The 19,666-nt window shown below is 30.0% G+C and overlaps 6 protein-coding genes across 11 annotated transcripts; 2 read left to right on the top strand and 4 right to left on the bottom strand.

Annotated features, from left to right (window-relative positions):
* Positions 1-4,570: 4,570 nt before the first annotated feature.
* LOC100643170 (trimethylguanosine synthase) lies at positions 4,571-9,988 on the top strand. Of its 2 annotated transcripts, none has more exons than XM_048409691.1 (8): positions 4,571-4,852; positions 5,399-5,534; positions 5,654-7,497; positions 7,569-7,812; positions 7,867-8,479; positions 8,633-8,764; positions 8,822-9,120; positions 9,229-9,988. In XM_048409691.1, exons 1-8 carry the CDS (start codon positions 4,743-4,745, stop codon positions 9,337-9,339), a joined length of 3,489 nt encoding a protein of 1,162 aa, XP_048265648.1. In that variant the 5' UTR covers positions 4,571-4,742; the 3' UTR covers positions 9,340-9,988. The 2 variants fall into 2 exon arrangements, with proteins under 2 accessions (XP_048265648.1, XP_012167756.3); XM_012312366.3 differs by having other exon boundaries at positions 4,574-4,852; positions 7,882-8,479.
* LOC100644372 (zinc finger protein 852) lies at positions 9,023-13,895 on the bottom strand. 4 transcript variants are annotated; one of them, XR_007225561.1, is made up of 9 exons: positions 13,766-13,895; positions 12,514-13,155; positions 12,329-12,436; positions 12,048-12,250; positions 11,776-11,951; positions 11,178-11,630; positions 10,881-11,087; positions 10,337-10,810; positions 9,023-9,382 (listed from the first exon to the last, which is right to left on the bottom strand). XR_007225561.1 is itself a non-coding variant. In XM_048409692.1 (8 exons), the coding sequence occupies exons 2-8, from the start codon at positions 13,084-13,086 to the stop codon at positions 10,446-10,448; spliced, it is 2,085 nt and encodes a 694-aa protein (XP_048265649.1). In that variant the 5' UTR covers positions 13,087-13,155; positions 13,766-13,895; the 3' UTR covers positions 10,334-10,445. The 4 variants fall into 4 exon arrangements, 1 of the variants encoding a protein (XP_048265649.1); XR_007225562.1 differs by lacking the exon at positions 13,766-13,895 and adding an exon at positions 13,365-13,707; XR_007225563.1 differs by lacking the exon at positions 13,766-13,895 and adding an exon at positions 13,453-13,707.
* On the bottom strand, positions 13,766-15,445 carry LOC100647862 (leukocyte receptor cluster member 1 homolog). Of its 2 annotated transcripts, XM_048409693.1 has the most exons (4): positions 15,270-15,445; positions 15,091-15,190; positions 14,209-15,012; positions 13,766-13,901 (listed from the first exon to the last, which is right to left on the bottom strand). In XM_048409693.1, exons 1-3 carry the CDS (start codon positions 15,290-15,292, stop codon positions 14,212-14,214), a joined length of 924 nt encoding a protein of 307 aa, XP_048265650.1. In that variant the 5' UTR covers positions 15,293-15,445; the 3' UTR covers positions 13,766-13,901; positions 14,209-14,211. The 2 variants fall into 2 exon arrangements, with proteins under 2 accessions (XP_048265650.1, XP_003398367.3); XM_003398319.3 differs by lacking the exon at positions 13,766-13,901 and having other exon boundaries at positions 13,954-15,012.
* A 52-nt stretch (positions 15,446-15,497) lies between these two features.
* LOC100651890 (small nuclear ribonucleoprotein F) lies at positions 15,498-16,302 on the top strand. Its single transcript, XM_003398352.4, has 2 exons — positions 15,498-15,632; positions 15,903-16,302. The coding sequence occupies exon 2, from the start codon at positions 15,926-15,928 to the stop codon at positions 16,190-16,192; it is 267 nt and encodes an 88-aa protein (XP_003398400.1). The 5' UTR covers positions 15,498-15,632; positions 15,903-15,925; the 3' UTR covers positions 16,193-16,302.
* LOC100650210 (chromosome transmission fidelity protein 8 homolog) lies at positions 16,291-17,104 on the bottom strand. The gene is made up of 2 exons (XM_003398336.4): positions 16,835-17,104; positions 16,291-16,750 (listed from the first exon to the last, which is right to left on the bottom strand). The coding sequence occupies exons 1-2, from the start codon at positions 16,906-16,908 to the stop codon at positions 16,420-16,422; spliced, it is 405 nt and encodes a 134-aa protein (XP_003398384.2). The 5' UTR covers positions 16,909-17,104; the 3' UTR covers positions 16,291-16,419.
* Positions 17,105-17,441: 337 nt separating this feature from the next.
* LOC100646549 (type 1 phosphatidylinositol 4,5-bisphosphate 4-phosphatase) lies at positions 17,442-19,436 on the bottom strand. Its single transcript, XM_003398308.4, has 6 exons — positions 19,294-19,436; positions 19,023-19,207; positions 18,737-18,946; positions 18,519-18,659; positions 18,355-18,409; positions 17,442-18,211 (listed from the first exon to the last, which is right to left on the bottom strand). Exons 1-6 carry the CDS (start codon positions 19,376-19,378, stop codon positions 18,126-18,128), a joined length of 762 nt encoding a protein of 253 aa, XP_003398356.1. The 5' UTR covers positions 19,379-19,436; the 3' UTR covers positions 17,442-18,125.
* Positions 19,437-19,666: the final 230 nt, after the last annotated feature.

Genomic DNA, 19,666 nt, shown 5'->3' with positions numbered 1-19,666 from the left:
AAATAAAATTATTATCTAGATTTTGTTTCAGAAATATAAGAGAATAAATATTCATAATTTTTATAACGACTGACCATTTTTACTTTTTCATTAATAATAATTAAAACACAGAACATTGAAGTTCAATAAAACATAATTCAAAAGATCGCTCGAAGCAAGTTAATTGTAACATTGAAAACAAATATTTAAAAAAATGATATATACGTATATAAAAAGGAAAATATATTTATTTGCATGACATATTCGTCTTAGAAACAATTGGATATCAAAACATTCCATCAAATCAAGCTAAATGTTTTCCTATTGAAACCAAGTAACGAATATCTATAAAATAAAATAATAAATATTAAAATAATATTTTCCGAATACATTGTTATTTAAGTAATATTATTTAAGATAAGGTACAAAGCAAATAACAAATAAAATAAACATATTAGTCGATAGACTATGTTTATAATAAACGTATCATAAACATAATCTACAGACATCTCTCTTGTTATACATATGATACTATCTTAAACACTTAAGTTTAACATTCATATTTCATTTATTACAAGTTGCAAATGGAATACAATCTGAGAGCTCTAATAAATTATATTACATTTTATAAATATTTGAAAATACTTCCAACTCCTAACAAATCAAAATTCCTTACTTAAACTGAGGAAACCCCCATACTTGGTAACGCTACATTTACACGCAACATTAACAAATTGTGAGTTAATGAATAACTTGTACCTAATTATTGTCAGTAAAGTTGTTAAAATTCTGAAGATACACACAATTGCTAGAATGTGCATAATAATGATATCAAATGGAAAAATGATATGAAATATTATTTGAATGATATTTCCAATTTTCGACTTCGATTTGTGAGAAAAATTATGCCATAAAAACATAACTCGGAACCCGCGCGCACGATAACTTAGAAAATGGCAACGTTGTAACATGAATGATAACTACATCACTGTGGGGGACGAAGCTCACACACAGACACAGCAAGCTTAACAACGCGCATGTGCAGAGAGACATGCGGCAAGCGCATAAGACAAAATGTGCGAATTGGCGCTTAACATTGATACCGAGCAGACGTATGAGAAAACAACTGGTGATAATCTTGAATAAAGACCAATTGTAAGTTTAATATTATATGGAAGTAAAGTGTTATTTCCTGCTGTAAGAAGAGCAGAACATCGTTCCCATATAATGAACGATACATCTGCCATCTGTGAGCTGTTGCTAGAAATAGAATTTTACTTTTGGACAAGAACTCAAAGCGATTTAAGTCACCGCTACACGACTTTTCTCACACCACAATCACTCATTTTCTCACATCTTCTTTCCACACCTTTTTCTGCATGCTCAATGCTCGGTAATGCTCGATTTTTGTTTTTGTTTTTATTATTATATTGTTAAGTTTCATTGTTAATCTTTGTACACGAAACATATTTTTGGTACTAGCTACCAACAGTTCCGGTGTACTTTTGCAATGAAACTTTTGAAGTAAATTGGAAAAGAAAAATTTTGTTTTGACTACCTTATAGCAACACACTGCGGTGGACAATACAAGAAAGTTTATCCTCATATTAGGAGTCTTGGAAAATGGCAAAATAGGCCACATGTACGCCAATTGTTACAATCCAATATCGACATGCATCATTTATGAATTATTGCTAAAACTAGGATGTTATATAGACGAGAACATAAAAGGAGTTTGCTGTAAGGACGAGATGTTCTTAGTAAATAGTACTTCTGATGATAGGCACCTCGTCAGTGATAGCACAGACGAGTGTACAAGATTCACCTATGCTTGTACATCGTTTATGTTAGTTTATAATCTGTTATGATAGGTCCATTTTATCTGTAGTGATAGATCCTGCACCGCTAAGTATGTATATATATTTCGTTCGTGCTTCGTAACTTTTGACATAGATAGGGCAAATAGTTTTGTCTGCTGTTACGTCCCGGGGTTGAACCGGCGCAGAATTATCTCGCGCCGATTTCCTCACGGACATTATGAGTTTGCAATCTCTTGACTACAGAAGGCACTAATCATACATTTAGTCGATTATCCGGCAGGACGCCTGTACGCCGATCTTTTAGCTCGAGCACACCGGTAATTGCCTAATACTAGGCGCCAACCATGGCTTAGCATCACCTAAAATTTATATTGTATGCTGAATCGTCTATGCAGAAATCCTCGAGAGACTCTAGCGTGCATTGAACGACAATAGTTTCCACGGAATGGGAGAAGACGATACCGTGTGGATTTCTGATGTAGGGGTCATCTGGAGCAATTCTATTTTCTCTGTGACAGACGCGACGATGCGAATGTCTTCAGTTATCTTGGGCAGCACAACGATTCCCAGAGGGTACCGATCTGCGACAGCGGGTTCGTACAACTCGCGAAAAATCATTTAAATTTAAATTACAGTTGATTTATTTATATATTGAATTTTTATGGATTTCGTTTAGAAAATATTATCGCATTGTAGTTGATTCATATAGAAAATCAAGACAATCGTGACGCTGTGACCAATCACGTGTATCATTCATAATGTTTATTAAAATATTGCGAAATGAATTAATGCATAGCATAAGATTTAATACATTGATATGTAGATAATTCTAGTACTAAGTTTCAAGTAAATTGTATGCGAAAAAATGATAAATCATAAAATTAATTTCAAACAATACAATATCTCCTTTAATTTACAAAAATGTTTTCGTTAGAAAATTTGGTACAAATTAAAAATTGATTTCTAATACTCAAATAATAGAAATAATCTTTTGAATTTAAAAAATTGCTCAAGAAGCTTAAAATTACGTGAAAATGAGTAGAAGAAAATAGTATTATTAAATTAATTGTTTCAAAAATGTCAAGAAATATCAGCAGTCGGAACGCATAAAAATGAGAAAACATTAAGAATATAGGTTGTAGGTTCTGCACGAAATCATCATTCCAATAATTGTATTATATATAATACCGTTATGTCTCGTGAGATGGTCCGTGCGACGACCTTCATTGTCTGACCGTCATGGTCCAAGCACCATTATACAAAGCCTTAATAAACCTAAAGTCTCACCATAAACTGAATCTTATTAGCTTGCAGGAACCTTTAAATCTGCAGGTATTTTCGGTTTATGGCTGGTCCTTAGAACAGTCCTTAGGTTTATTGCACGCTCTTACAAATTACGGAGAAAGTGGATATTTGTCTAACGAAAAAACAGGTTTTTCCCATGAACAATATCGCCCATGAGCCACGTTGGTAGCAGGTTTCTTCCTCCTATCTTCATTTCTAACGTTGGTCATAACCAATGGGCATCGCGGATCGTTACCCTTACTTTCCTAATGAAAAGTGTGAGCAATAAATCCGCTTTCTTCATACAACAAAGACACCCACTCCAAGCTTTCCTCCGTAAACACACAAGAACGAACTTCACTTGCTCTCATAACTACAGAGCAGTCACTTCATCTCTATACTTGCTCTGTAGAGTTGTTCCATAATAACATTCAAGTAACAGTCAAATCTCATCAGTCAGTTAAACAACTCGAGTTAAAACTCAGTTCAAGGAACAGTAGGAGTCAGAAGTCAAACAAAATCGCCAAGTCGAAGATGATACATCATCACAGTTGCCAGCACGAAACGAGTCTCAGGTCGTACTCATTCGTAGTTTGTTATTCCACATACGTAACCTTGTATCACATTAAAGTTGTTGGATAGTTGAAAATATATATTAACTTGTTAATATCAGCGTTATATTCATTCAACTACCCTTATTATCTGAATCGAATTAAGGGATCGAACGATTCGCAGCGTCGATTAGTCAAATTGTAACAGGAATTTACAACCCCCGTACGACTCCCAAACTTCTTCTTCTATACCTTACCTACCTACCTACCTACAGGATTTTCTATACCTTATTTATAATTTCATAAAATAATTTAGTTTCAATTCAAACCACTATTATACCAAATCGGCAACGTCGCATGCGATAAGAAAACTATATAGGAGTCAGGTGATCCCCAAAACGTGAAAACGAAGAAGTATTGAATGTCATCTTTATTCTGTACCTCTTGTCAATTACCAACGATTGTCAACAGTGATTAAGAGTACTCCTATCGTTTGTCGATCATTAGGTCGGTTGCAACATTGTCTAGTCCCACATTCTTCCGCTTTTTTGGCGCTGTAGTTTATTTCAATACTGAATCGATAATGTTACATGTGACACGAAAATGGTAAGGAAGTAGAGTTACTTCCGAAATCCCATAAGAAAAAGAAAGGCATAAGATTTACCCATCTCATCTGTGACATTATTTTTAATGTATCTAACGTAGCCTAAAGACAATTTTTACAAAATGCTTGTTCTTCATAAATTTCTACATATAATATAATTTACATACTTTGTTCGAGTGGAATAAAAATTATTTAGAAAATATATTTAACATTTTTTTAAATAATACAAAGTAGTGTGTATAATTATGATGTATCTTTAAATTGTAATATACCATCATATTTAATGTACACATGTTTTTCAAAATCAAATGAAACTTAACCAAAAATAGCAGTTATCGATTGATTATTAGAACATGATGGTAATCAGGAGCAACTTCACGATGGTGTGCTGTCTAAGAAATGGCGGATTGTTTTTACTCGAGGAAGTTGTAAAAATTTGAGCGTGAGACATGTGGGTGTTGTGACGATTCACGAGCAAATAGTCAATTAAACACTTCTATCGGCATGAGTGACCGCTTTTGGGAACCTTTAGCCGAAGTGTACATCGCAAAACAAGCTGAGTCTACTGACCCTGATCATTACATTTATTGTCTTTGCAGCAGAGTATTTATTCGGTAAATGCAGCTGCAACAGTATGATTCGTTTATACTATTGAACATCACAGTTTCATTTTTATATCCTGTACCCCATACCACGTTTATTCAATTCTTCAAAAATTAAAAATAGTACCATTTTATCGATCAGTGGTGTGACACATGACCTAACCTTGACACCCACTCGAATGAGCTAGGTCACAATGTATTTTTTGAAAACTTAATAATTATTTTCCTTTGTTCAACTATACATAATAGAAACGAGATAATGTTGTTTTCTTAAAAAATAGAGTTGTGTAGAAGCTAACAGTCATTGAAAGTATTTTTTTTGTTTTTCTGTTTGATTCTGCGAAATATCGAAAATAAACAATTCGTATACCACGTGGGAATTACTTTCTACTTATTAAGCACTGAGATATTGTATCATATTGAACATCTTATTTATATAATAAAAACTATGTAAATTGATTTTCATCATTTTTTATAAGATAAATATAATTAAAGAATAATATAATAACATATATGTTGCTTTGAACTTACGTGAAGTGAATTTTTGTTTACTTTTAGACACCCAGAAGTTTATACTGCCCTTGCTCTAGAAGATGCTAGTAAAGATGAAGATATTGAGAGCGATTGTGTTGGAGAAATGTTAGACCTCCATAAAAGGTCTATTATAGAAACACAATCCATAGAGAAACATGATGTAAGAACGTTTTTTTTGTTTTTTATTAGTTATTTTCAGTTAATTTGGTAACATTGGTATCTGTATTAGGTTTCGATATAGCATTTGAACAAAAACATTTTTTTCTTCCTTAAAATTAGGAAGAACCAGTGAGCTGTTACTGCAGTGCATCACACACAGACAACAATTATTCCACAGATGAACATGACTCTGTTCGTGATTCGGCTCATCGTCCTACTGCACATTCCCTCACGCAAAAATTGGGCCTGCACCAGTCAGATTCAGGTGCAGACCTATCAGAATATCATGATCAACATGAGGCTAAAAGCATACAAAATCTATTGGCATCTTATGGGAAAACTTTTCAAAATACAGAGACTGAACTGGAAGATGAATTTGACAAAGTGAATGTAATTGCACAGCACCAAGAAGATAAAGATGTAGAATTTGAATGTAAAATAACAAACATTCACTCATCAGATCATCTTGCAGATAACATTGAAATTTTAAGTTATGATCCATCCATTTGTAATGAAAAGGAACTTCACATAGAAAATCCATCATGTATTTTAGAAGACAAAGATTTTGAGATACATAATATATTTAAAAATGTTTCTTTGAATGATACACAAACTTATAAGGAAGATGTCCAACTCAAGTACAACTGTGACCTTAGCTCGTGTGACTATCCATATTATTCTATGTATTCTAAAACTAAGAGTATAATAGATATGGCATGGGAGAAATATTGGTCTAAAAATGGTGAACGTATAATTTGGACAACTTGGATTAGGAAATATGCAGATTATATAAATCCAGAATATTTGCAACAAAATGCTCATTTAATAAGTAATGAAAAGTTAGAAGTGAAAGATACTATCGAAAAATTTTCAGAGCAAAATACATGTTTTCCTAGTCAAGCGCACAGAAATTGTGAACTTGATCGCTCAAATTTTGAGGGAATATTTAGCAAAAGTAATAATGCTGGTAATAATGAAATAAAAGCAAAAGACACGTGTAGTATTAATTTTTCATTTGATGACATAAGTAAGCAAGAGATAAGTGACAAAGATGCGGAAGATAATAGAAAGAAATTGACAAATTTTGAAGCATCACTGGAAACTGGAGATGGTTGGAATCCATTAAGTCCTTTTAGTATGGAAGAAAGTTACAACCAACAATCTAATGCGGAAGACGAAAGACTTTTAACAAGGTGTGATTCTATTAACGAGTCAATAGCAAAAACAAATGCAACATCAGATTCTATGACAAACGTCACAAAGATGACCCTTACTAGTTCTAGTTGTGACTCTATTTCTACAAATTCATCTAGTCTCATCAGTTCTGTAACTAGTTCCATTGAAAGCAATATAACAAACACAAGTTCTGATCAAGATAATGATCAGGAATATACACCAGAAGATACTGATAAGTACTGGCAACATTTATGGAAAGAAAATTTCCAAATAGAGTACCAAAATCATTATAAACTATTTATAGAAAAATATAAAAGGGAGCAACCTGAAATTAGCAATCAAAGTTATAGCCAGGAATATAATGATATAGATATGAAAGAGGAAGGAAGTGATGAAAGTATAGACCAAGATTTTACACAAAGGGAAATAGACACATCTAATGAGATTAATATTTCTGAAAGTAAAAGTGCACCTAGTAAAAATTTTTCTTATTCTAAGAAAGATAAGACAAAAAAGAAACGATTAATTATGGAATCAGTGGGAATGCTCATTCAAAATTTAACAGTAGAAGCAAAAGATAATGAAACTGATGTACATAAAAATGAAAAAATTAATGAAATGGAATGTTCACAAGAAGTTGAACATGATCAAACTTCAACTACAGAAAATGAAAATGGTGCAATTAATTCCAATGATGCTAGTGGCAACAATAGTATTCAACGTAAATATTCTAATGAAGGAGATGGAGATGAGCCCAATGAAGATAAACCTATAACATTGAAACGGAGGTGCAGTATCATTATATATGTTTATAATCTGTTAAAATAAGTAATATTTATCTATATATCTTTCATTTTAGTCATGAGGCTGATTATGATGACACGGAAGAAGGCCTGGAATCAGTAAAAAAAGCATTTTCATTGATGGGATATACTTTCAACGAAAATTACGAACAATCTAATTTCCAAGGAGAAGTAGTATATAGAAAAAAAAATATTAGGTTACAAAATAGACAATTAAAAATGAAATATAAACCCAAGCCAATAAATAAACATATATACTTTGATGATAACGGAGTGGAAATTACTAACACTATAGACAAAGTAAATAATTTTTTTAAAAATAAAAACGTGGATATAAAAGTATTTTATCTTTAGTGTTTCGTTTTACAGGTGAAGCATTATTTATCATACTGTCCTGTTTTGCCACCAGTAAAAACAGAATTACAATCCTCTGAAAAAGGTTCCTACACAGCACAATTAACGTCAAGTTCTGATGATGAATGTGATCATAGCCTTAAGTCAAAGTTACAAACAAAACGATTTGTATTTAGTAAACCAAGCACAAGTTCAATAGATTCAGGAGCAGATAGAAAACAATTTGATGATGTTCACGATACCTTAAACGTATTTGATAAACAGGGCAATGTTTTCCAAAGTATCAAAGATGATAATATATACTTTGATCAGGATGAAACAAGCAATTCCACAAAATGTGTACCAGAAAATCAAATTTTCGAACAAGAGAACTTTGATGTATTAAATGTCAATATGGATATAGATGAAAGCTATAGTAACAACGAAATACAAAGTATGAAATTATCAGATGAAGATAGCGTAAAGAAGACGCAAAAGAAAAAACGAAGGAAGCCACCCAAAAGAAATGTAAGCCTGCCACTAGAAATAGACAATGATAAAACTTTAATGAAATATTGGTTCAAAAGATACCGCCTATTTAGCAAATTTGATCAAGGCATTAAAATGGATCGTGGTATGTTCTATGATATTATTTATATGTATAATAATGAAGATTTATTATCTTCAAAAGACTAACAGTGAAATATTCTATAAATCATTCGATAACATGCTTACGAACTTTTAAATTTTTATAATAAAATACTTTTTTCTATTCTTTTCTTTATAGAGAGCTGGTATTCTGTAACACCAGAAAAAATTGCGGAGCACATAGCTCAAAGATGCAAATGCGATACCGTAATCGATGCATTCTGTGGAGCAGGAGGGAACGCTATTCAATTTGCTTTTACATGTGAAAGAGGTGCGTTCGTTGCGTGTGGGTAATTAGCATAGAAACTCAATATCTTTATTTTTACAGTTTTCGCAATAGATATAGATCCAGCTAAAATCGAAATTGCTCGAAATAATGCTCGAGTTTATGGCGTTGAAGACAGAATAGAATTCATTGTTGGAGATTTTATTAAACTCGCATCAAAGTTAAGCGCAGATGTTGTGTTTCTAAGTCCTCCATGGGGAGGACCTGAATATGCCAAGAATGAAACATTTGATCTCAATAATATAATGCTTCCCATTGGTGGTGTAAATTTATTTAATATAGCAAGAAAAATCACAGATCATGTGGCCTACTTTCTACCTAAAAATGTAGATACAATGCAGGTAAATTTTTATAATTCAAGATTCGAAAAATTTCGATATTCTATGTTACTTTACTTTATAATGCACTATACATCAATTGCTTTTATTTATATATATACAAATTTACAGCTTGCCATGTTAGCCGCAGTAGGTGGTGGTGTAGAAGTGGAACAAAACTTTCTTGATAGAAAGTTAATAGCTTTAACAGCTTATTATGGCGAACTGCCCAGAGACTGTTAGTTGTGATACGAGGTGTAATTTCCGGGAAGATCCACATCAGTTGCTTAAAAAAAAAGGAGCTTCTCACGTTTTATGAATAATTAGCTGTAAATAATAACCTGTATCAATTTGCTTAGGATGTCCTTAAAAACAGTATTTTTTATTTCACTTCACGTTTTTTTTTTACAAAATACATATAAAAAGGCAACTGTATTATATGCTATAATTTATATATTTTTTACTTTATATATATAGTTAAATATATTTTAAAACTTTTCTATTGGATTTTTTAAAAATAATATGTTTACGTATGTCCACCAGTTACCATTTTCACAAATCTCGCACTTAAGCAAATTGATACCGTAATTCCAATTTGTGGGGACATATTTGTGAAATCCAATAATTAATATGCGAAATCTTAAAAAGATTTTAAATTCAATCTTCCATAGCAATAAGTATTATTTTTACCTGATGAACAATTAAGTCAAAAATATCAGAGTGTTTCTCTTTAGTCCATCATCTAAAATATTATTTTACTCGTATTGTAAACCATACGAGACATTGTAATTTACATTTTACAACGGTTCCCAGATCATTATTTTACAATTTTTATGTACACTTCTACTAATTTCTTATCAATTATCAATAAATACATTCAAAATCTTAAAAATGTGTTTAAATATATAGTAAATTACATTCTTAGTAAAATTTAAAATAAAATATCTCAAAATTACATTCTTTTAACTGTAAAATCTCGTTTCAGGACAAAATAACAATTTTTTTGAACAAATATGAACATAGAAACCGTGAATGCAATTAACTGATTGAATGTGCATGTTCTCATTTCTTTAAAATAATGTATAAAATTAAAATTTTTTAAAAATAAAAATACTTAAATTGTTAAGTTTGTGTTTGCTGATATAATGTACAATTCCAAACATAGTATCAAATTTAGAATTTTAAAAAATTAAAATATTAATTCTAATTTTTCGTCAAAAGAAAACAAATTGATTCATACCTTCTAAGTAACGTGTGACTAGCATTTCTTCATTTACTTTGAAGTATAAATTTCTAGGTGTTTTCAAATATACAGAAATATTTTAATTAGCAACTTAATATTCCGTATTTCATGTATCAACATTAATAGTTGTTGCGCCTGATTCCTCAGGTTCTGCAGGTATAGTTATACCACCTGTGTCTATACTTTCTTCCTCTTCCCTTGGAATTTTTAAAAAACAATGCATTGTTTCTTCATCTTCTTGTTCAATTGCTGAGTTACTTTTAGTTCTACATTCTCTTGTTGGCAGTGAACCTTCAAGATGTTTCGATGGTATCTGTATCGTAATCGTTTGTGATGTACCGTCTGCAGACGTTGAGGAAGACATTAAATTTGCTTCTAAAGTATCGCCCACTTTTGAAAAGGCACCTAAGCAACTATAAATCAATTGTGCCGCCGCGATATTACCAGGAAAAACTTCGACATTTTCACTATCTGAAAAAGTATATAATTTTATTTTTTTTATATATTCATTAATTCTTTTACATAAAAAATTGAAATATACCTTTTTTTTGCATATTCGCTTTGATTAATCCTTTTTCATGGTCTCTTACATGTTGTATATAACTTTGATTTTTAACAGTTTTGAAAGGACATAAGTCACATGTAAATAAACCAGACAGTAAAGGATGTCTAGATTTCAAATGATTTTTATAACTACTACTTTGTATTGCTGTATAAGAACAATGAGGGCATTTATAAGGTCTAAAACCTGAAAATATTATTTATACTTGTAATTTTTAAATACATCCTTGTACTATACATCTTTTTCATCATTTCACATCTTTATTATCATGCATACCTGTATGTTGCATAATATGACGTCGTAACGTATTGTGATCACCTGTTTTATATTCGCAAAGTTCACAACTAAAGGGTTTGTCACCAGTATGTTGTCGTAAATGCATTTGCAACATTGCTTTTCTAGCGCTAGAATGTCCACAAACATTACAAACATATGGTCGCAATTTTGAGTGCACTGCTTGAATATGACTCTTCAAACATTTGGAATTAGCATAAGTTTTTCCACACATATCACATTTTTTTGAAGTATACCACCGCGTTACTTCCAATGTTTTGCGATCCAAATGCATAACTCTATGATTACGCAATTGACTGGCTTGTTTAAAACATTTACCACATTCTGAACATTCATACTCGCGTGTCTCACTATGCACACGCATATGAGTTAAAAGTTTGACCATTGTTGCACTTTTATATGCTTTACATATTTTACAAGTAAATAATCCTATGTCTAAGAAAACATACATAGTAAAAAACACGTTTTAATATTTTATACTAGTATAGTAATATTAGATACTAGATACTTACTAGTATACTAGTATATTATTTTACTAGTATTACTAGTATACTAGTAATATTAGATATTAGATACTTACCAATTTGATGCTTTTTCCATAAATGTAAGCTACACTGTCTCCATTTGGTAAATTTCATATCGCGGCAAACGCTACATTTAAATGCTGTTCCATTTTGTGATTCCGTATGACAAAGTGCATGTTGCTGCATTGTTTCCTCTGTACAAAATTTGTAGGGACATCCTCTATATGAACACCTAGCAAAATATACAGTTTAATGAGTAAGTAAAATAGATAATAGATTTAAAAGATTGATATACATGATTGATATAACATAAGAATAATATATATACTTTATGTTTCTTTCCATTAATTCAATCATTTTTTTATTGAGCATATATTCAGAATTTAAAGGTTTTTGAATTTTAACTTGACGTTTTATATCATTACTTTCAACACTCTGTCCTATACACTCTAATAACCCAGAATCTTTTGAATCGTCTGTTATATTTTCTTTTTCACCTCTATTGGCTCCTGTGTCTGTTAATTGATGATCCTAAAATAAAAAGCATTAACATGATATCTTTATATTTACTTTCTTTTATAACAGACCAGATAAATTTTAAATAATTACGTTTATCATGTGTTCTTTACAATCTTCAATAGAAGGAAAGCAATTAGAACATTCTCCACACATATATAACAATTTTACTTCATCTGTAATCTTAGATTCTTCTTTTATCTGAAAGATACAATATCGTATCAATATCGTACAATACCGTAAGTATTTGGGGAGAAATAATTAATATTGTAGTTCACCTCTATATCCACTTTAGGATTTACATGCGTTTTCTGAAAATGCTGTAATAATTGTGTTTTGTCTTGAGTGGTATAAGTACATATCTTACATTTAAATGCCGTTACGACTTCCACAAAATCATTAGCATTTACATTATGCTTCTCCATTATAAAATTTTTTTCATTTTGACCAGTAATAATTTCATATTGTTCTTGAGAATGTTCATCAATATTTCCAATTACTAATCCTTCGTTGGTAATGTACTGTGATTCACAATTATCATCTTCTTTAGGTAGCAACACTGTTTTTTCTTGTGATTCATTTTCGTCTATTACTTGACTAAAATCTAATTCTTGTAATTCTCCATTTTGAAACGCATAAACCTGACCATCTAAGCAAATTAAAGAAATTGATTCATCATCTTTTTCTACCTGTGGTTCATTTATAAGATTAATTGTGTTTTGTTCTTGAGTGATTGATATAGCTTTTGATATATCTATAGCTGGATCTGATACAGTTTGTAAAATATATCTAGTGCCATTTATTTCATAACTTAAATATGAAGAATCTTCAACACTTCTTTCCTCATTCATGGTGATGATATTTAATTAAATCATATCGTTATAAAATTCTTGATGTTTAAATTAATAGTAACATCTTGTCTGTAATACAAGTATAGTAAATATTTATTTCTACCTATTATACAAGGATTTTAAACATAACTAACAAAGTATTGTTAGACATAGGAACTAGAATATATAACCAATAATATACTAATATTCTCGCACGGAAATTTTAAGAGTACATATATATAGCACAGTCTATTCAATAACACAATATTCAATAATTATTTACTTGAATTATACATTACCTGTTTAATATAAAATTTTATAAACTACACTAAACGTACGCATCACTATATTCAAAGTATACAAAATAAATGAATTATTTATAATTACATTTTGAAATGCCGATATTTGTATAAATTAGTGAAGAGGTTATCTTAAGGTCGATTCGTAACATGACTTAAAAATGTAATTTTTCTAACAATAATTGAAGTTAAGCTGTTATATTTTAACGACGTAAAATAAAAGCTTTCACAAATTATCATTTCTCCGTAATTAAGTATATTCATAACTGTTCAAATTCGAAAATCATGTTACGCGAAAGTAACTCGCGCGTTCTATGCGTCTGGTTCGAGATTTCAAAATGGGGCTTCAAAATTTTGAGCGGAAATATTTAATATATATACAAGGAGAGAATATTACTTACGAGTAAATTATTTAAGTCAAGTGATGAACAAGAATACTGAAAAAATGACATAAACGTCAAATTTTAATACATTATCCATGAGATCCGTGATATTCCACCATCTTGCATCACGTCATACCGCGAAATTTAGCACAATCTAGTAAAACGAGGGATATCTGATATTTCATTTGGCAATAATTTAAAATTCATTTTTTTTTCTTTTTTATTTATATTTTATTGCGCTTTATAAAATAGTACTATTTAAGAAATATATATATATATTTCATATTGTGTTATATTTTATATTTTACAAATGACTTAATGTATTAGATACTAAGCATAGATGTTATGAAATTTTATACAAATATCTATATGTGTACATAGATGTTTACATAATTGTAGTAATAATGAATATTAGCACAATAAAAGAAATACATGTAATTATAAAATAAAAAGCAACTTACATTTTACTGTTCTCTCATTGGATGTACACTAGGAGTTCTTTCAGCATTTTGTCTAGCAATTTCAGGGAAGAACTGTGAATTATATTTTTGTTTGATAATGGCTTTGGGAGGAGTCTTTGGTGCTACTATTGGAACTGGATCTCCTCTCAATTTAGCCAATAAAGCTTCTGTTCTTAATTTCTCAGTTTGTTCTCTTAACAATCTCTCTGCTCTTAACTTTTCTACATCTATACTCGGTTTTTCTACATTTTGTCTTTCTTTATTTTTATGCTTCTTATGTTTTTTAGATTTTTTGTGTCTGTGTTTCTTCGAAAATTTTTCGTGATCTGAATCATCACTTTTATCTGAATCATCTCTTTTCCTTTTAATAGTTCCTGTTCTAACTTTTGTACATTTTTCTATAGAGCCAGACCCCATTATATTTAAATATTTCTTTATATCATGAATGGGATCATGTAATGTCTTCTTTTCAACTTGTACTTCTACATCCTTTCCTGTGTCTCTCAATCTCTCAGGTAATTCTTCATACCAATTTTTCCTACCCGTTGCTTCATTGGTATCTTGTCCAAGATATGTAAGATAGCCAATCTGTTTCTCATACTTTTCTTTTTCTTCCTTTTTTTCTTTTTCATGTTCTACATTAGGTTTATTATAATCAAGTTTTCCTTGTTCAAGTTCAGCAAAAAAATTAACATGATCCCATTTTGAAGATGAGGCATCTGTATCACTTTTCAATGCTTCTGTTCGTCCATCGTATTTTGATCTGGCTTTCTCTCTCAAAAGATTAATTCTAGCTTCAGTTTCCTAGAAAAGTATTTCAAACTCCATTGATTACATAAGCAATGAACAATTAGTTTCTGTTTTATTCTTATTCATACATACTGCTTTTTGAATTCGTTCTTGTTTAAGTCTTTCTTCTTCTGCAGCTTTTGCTTCATCACGTCGTACACGAGCAATGTTTTCCTTAGTACGTACATGCCACCTAAAAGGAATAATTTTTATAATTATTTTAATGTACCTAAAGAAAATATTCATTATATACGAATTAATTTTAATTATACCTTTTCTTTGGTAAAATGTTCATTTTTAAAGTGTAATTACTTTTAATGAAAGACACAAATTCTTTATTGAAAACAAATTAAAATTAGATATCCTTATAACTCTATTTATTTTTAATTTTATTAATAGATCCTTTTAATAAATCGTGTTAAATGTATATAAATGTATGGAGATAATTATCGTGTATTTTGATAGAAATCACAAATTACTACAAGTTTTGATAAGTTTAGGTTATGTGTTCTAAGTGCGTGCGCCATTTCTGATTCTAACAACACAATTGCACGCTGCTTCAAATTCAAGCGTCTTGTTTTTACAGGACTTGTAAAAAATTCGGAGAGTTTTCTATTTTATCATTTTTAAAATATGTAAGTACAAAATTTTCATCAAAAATAACAATAATTTTACAATTATACGATACATAAGTTTTTAATATATTGCCAATATTTATATATATAAAGTTAACCTCAACATTTAATATAATTGTCAAACAGTATCTCATTTAATTTAATTTTTGCTATTCATTGTTATGTATTATATTTGCATATATATTTTAGGTGTTATATCTATTTATATTTATTGAAATTGTTGTTTTAAATATTTATAACAACATATGCACTGTGTAATATATTTTGCAGAAATTAAGGAAAAATACTACACAATGGCTGCAACAATGCCAATAAATCCAAAACCATTTCTAAATGGTTTAACTGGAAAACCAGTTATGGTAAAATTAAAATGGGGCCATGAATATAAAGGTTATCTTGTCTCTGTCGATGGATATATGAATTTACAATTAGCTAATACAGAGGAACATATAGAAGGAAATTGTACTGGCAACCTTGGTGAAGTCTTAATCAGATGTAATAATGTAATGTATATAAGAGGTGTGGAAGAAGAAGATGAGGAAGGAGAAATGAAGGACTAGTTCCCATAATGTTTATAAATCAATTTAGGATAATACTTTTTATTTTTAAGTAAGATTAAGTAAGATTACACAAGACTAAAAATTAATAATAAAACAAATTGTTTTTTAAACCTATGTAAATTTATTTATCAGCAACAATACATTTATATTTATATCACAATAGTTTATTTCAATAGCACAGTATACCATAAAATTACACCAATAAGGTACAATATTTATACATATGTTTAATGACATTTTGGGACATTTGTTACAATAGGTTTTGGTCTAGACTTAAAAACTAATTTCTTCTTTACAATTGCTTTAATAATGTATGCCGTTTTTACTTCGGAAGTATTAGTTGTATTAGTTTCTTCATTCTTTTTTTTAACTAAAACTGCAAATGGTTTTTGAAGCGCCATTTCTTTTCCTTGTAATACATGAATGCCGATTATAAGTATAGGTGTACCAGATTTTGTAAAGTGTAAATCTCCGATATATACATTCGTAATATTCACGGAATTAAATTTTAAATCACCTTGTAACTCAACAATTGCCCATTCCTCACATTCACCATTTCTAAAAAATAGCAAAAAAGCACTTTTTATTTGTGACAAATATAAAAATCATCAATATTTTTGAAACTTAAGTAATAAGTAATACTTTTTTATTGGTACGATCATACTGAGTTTTGGCGGTAAGCGGTGTTTACACACATATATATCTGAGATATACATATATCCATAACTAAGTATGAGTAAAGTTACTAGAACATGAAGTATAAGCTTAGGTCGAGTTTGCACTAAAAAATGAAACAAATATAACTACAATTTGTAACAATCACTATTTATTGTCAGATAATTAGGTTTAAATTTTAAACAATGGTTTTAGATTGCAAATATTTTATGATGTATGTAGTATTACACAAATAATTTTCTGGATTGGAATGCCATTACAAAACAGAAGTAATAAATAGTTTTGCTGTTTAGTAATGAATCAATCAATTTAGTAATATTACATATTTCATATACTTATATCTTTTAAAATAATATCTTGTGTAATAAAAATGTTACTGAAACATTTATAATATCAAAGTTTCTAATTTTAATCTCTTTTATCTAATATGTTATGTCTGAAAAATGCGACAAATTTAAATGTTTGCATCTATTTGTTACCCAACACTTGAATAGAATTACATTCCTAAAAAATATCGTTATAATTTAATAATTTAAATTGCAGCAATGGTAATAAAATAGTAAAGTTCAACATATGTATTTTATATAATTTTACTTGCATGTCAAATAATACATAAACCCAAAAACGTCTGTCAAACGATATCGATTTATAATTTTTTCTTAAAAAGATATTTTTATTCTTTCGTTATCTGACAATGCAAGTTCGTAATTGCAAACACAATATATATATAGCTGTATGTATAGCTGCTTACAATTGGAATATTCATGCAAGAATGTTTTATTTGCATATATATCTATGTATGTATATATGTGCATTTTGTATATTTACTGTAGATGTAGAAAGCATATTTTCATTAGTATATTCTCATTCAAATATGAAAACAATATAATGGGGTTGTTGTCTTGGTCCTGTGCTCGACAATATAAAAGTGCAGAGGAACAATCCTTTGTTTTTTAAATGGATACCCCAACTTCTAGTACTTTTTGATATATTACCTTATGTGAGAAAGTGTCATACATTACAGTTACACATCCTCTTCATCCGTAACATGTACATTTGCATACGTATATGTAAGAATATTGCTCATTACTAGCAATATAAACTTACATATGCATGTGTAAAAAATGTACCAATTGTCCTAGAAGGACTTGTATGTCATTTTATTACTATAAACATTTGATCTAAATATATTATTATACGACATAGATGTTAGAGGAATTGGTTTTAAAATATTAGCAACTGATTGTCATTTATGGTATTACATTGGACCTTCTATCATACTAATTTTCATTGTACAATAATAAATGCTGCGTCCAAAGCACAAAAGTGCCAAGAGAAATGCACCTGAAAATAAAATTTTGAAAACAAACCTAGTAAAAAAGACAACTTATTACTTGAGTAATATGTAAATGTAAATAAATGTTTATATGCAAGAAGTTTATATATTCAATTAATAATTCAATTTGAACAAATTTTATCATACTCACCAACATAAGCTACATAAATTCCACCACTAGTTTTTGCATATGCATGTGTTCCAACCTGAAAATAAAGTGGTATCAATTATAATCTGTTTTAAAATATATCTAAATTACCATAAATTTTCATTATGTAATTTTTTTAATATATCAGATGTTATAAAAATACTTACAGTCACAGCTATTGCAATTACTAAGGCTATTAATCCAACGATAGTGAATGCAATACCTCGACCTCTAGCAAAATCTGGACCAACAGAAGATATTTTTCGGCAATGTGGACATCGAGCCAAAGCATTATTTAAGGTATTAAACTAAAGAATGTAATAACACATATATTAATTACTAAGATATTTCAATCAAATAAAATGTTCCTTATGTAAATCCTTACCAAAAATGTGTCATGACAATGACCACAGCATACCCTACACATTCCAGGCATAGATAAAACAGGTGGTGTAATTGGGCTTGGAGCAAGATTAATAATACGTTTACAGTTTGGCCTTGGACAAGCAATACGTTGTGAAGAACTCTTACATATTAATAAACAATTACATGGGCAACGGACATATTTCTTTCCAGGAGGTGCATTTCGTATGGGCTAAAAAAGTGATTTATGGCTTTTATTTCTGATATACGAATGGATTCCAATGAATTAAATTACTTTGATAACATACTGTAGCTTCATTACATTGACAGCATTTGACAACATGTTGATCTCTTTTACCAGAAATATCTATCATAGCTTGACAAACCCTACAAGTGACCATAGGCTTGCCACATTGACTACTTGATTCGTATGGAGGTGGCACTTCATCAGGACCTATTGCAGATACTGTACTAACAGTCGATTCCACTTCATCTAAAGTAAAATGTAGTAGAGGTAACCATAAGCAATCGGATTAAACAAACTTAATTCTTCCGTGATCAAAATCGAATATTATTTACCAACGAAATCGCTGCCGTGTGAACTATAAGTGACATTTTCATTTTTTAACAACGGCTGTCGTTCGCCCTTCTTCCCGTCTCCCATGTCGATCTATTAATTTACCCCTTAATGACAACAATTTATTTCAAGTATTGTTTGACAGTACTCCCGGTGCTTCGATGACAAGGATGACAAAATAAAAATTTTTCTAACACCCTGCGTGGTTCTGTCTGTTCATAGAACAGAAACTATTCACCGAAACGAGATATACATTGGTTTCAACATTACGGATCTTTAATGGATTGGTTTAGGAATCCTACAGACATTGTAACATTTTCACAGGTTGGCTACCCTGTTACTCAATAATTGTGACGTCTCCAATGTAATCGTATT

Source organism: Bombus terrestris, chromosome 10, assembly GCF_910591885.1.
Source record: "Bombus terrestris chromosome 10, iyBomTerr1.2, whole genome shotgun sequence".
In the NCBI taxonomy this organism is placed as follows: Eukaryota; Metazoa; Arthropoda; class Insecta; order Hymenoptera; family Apidae; genus Bombus; species Bombus terrestris.
This window is presented reverse-complemented; position numbering and strand designations above follow the sequence as displayed.

Excerpts from the sequence above, each read along its gene's own strand:
- LOC100643170 (XM_048409691.1), top strand. The coding sequence starts at position 4,743 with ATGAGTGACCGCTTTTGGGAACCTTTAGCCGAAGTGTACATCGCAAAA. Across the intron at positions 8,480-8,632 it reads AGGCATTAAAATGGATCGTG|AGAGCTGGTATTCTGTAACA; the intron begins GTATGTTCTATG and ends TTTTCTTTATAG. Across the intron at positions 8,765-8,821 it reads TGCTTTTACATGTGAAAGAG|TTTTCGCAATAGATATAGAT; the intron begins GTGCGTTCGTTG and ends TTATTTTTACAG.
- LOC100644372 (XM_048409692.1), bottom strand. The coding sequence starts at position 13,086 with ATGAATGAGGAAAGAAGTGTTGAAGATTCTTCATATTTAAGTTATGAA. Across the intron at positions 11,952-12,047 it reads TTAATGGAAAGAAACATAAA|GTGTTCATATAGAGGATGTC; the intron begins GTATATATATTA and ends ATATTTTGCTAG. Across the intron at positions 10,811-10,880 it reads AGCGAATATGCAAAAAAAAG|ATAGTGAAAATGTCGAAGTT; the intron begins GTATATTTCAAT and ends ATACTTTTTCAG.
- LOC100647862 (XM_048409693.1), bottom strand. The coding sequence starts at position 15,292 with ATGAACATTTTACCAAAGAAAAG. Across the intron at positions 15,191-15,269 it reads AACATTTTACCAAAGAAAAG|GTGGCATGTACGTACTAAGG; the intron begins GTATAATTAAAA and ends TATTCCTTTTAG. Across the intron at positions 15,013-15,090 it reads AAGAACGAATTCAAAAAGCA|GAAACTGAAGCTAGAATTAA; the intron begins GTATGTATGAAT and ends ATACTTTTCTAG.
- LOC100651890 (XM_003398352.4), top strand. The coding sequence starts at position 15,926 with ATGGCTGCAACAATGCCAATAAATCCAAAACCATTTCTAAATGGTTTA.
- LOC100650210 (XM_003398336.4), bottom strand. The coding sequence starts at position 16,908 with ATGTATATCTCAGATATATATGTGTGTAAACACCGCTTACCGCCAAAA. Across the intron at positions 16,751-16,834 it reads ATGATCGTACCAATAAAAAA|AAATGGTGAATGTGAGGAAT; the intron begins GTATTACTTATT and ends GCTATTTTTTAG.
- LOC100646549 (XM_003398308.4), bottom strand. The coding sequence starts at position 19,378 with ATGGGAGACGGGAAGAAGGGCGAACGACAGCCGTTGTTAAAAAATGAA. Across the intron at positions 18,660-18,736 it reads ATTGTCATGACACATTTTTG|TTTAATACCTTAAATAATGC; the intron begins GTAAGGATTTAC and ends TACATTCTTTAG. Across the intron at positions 18,212-18,354 it reads AATTTATGTAGCTTATGTTG|GTGCATTTCTCTTGGCACTT; the intron begins GTGAGTATGATA and ends TTTTATTTTCAG.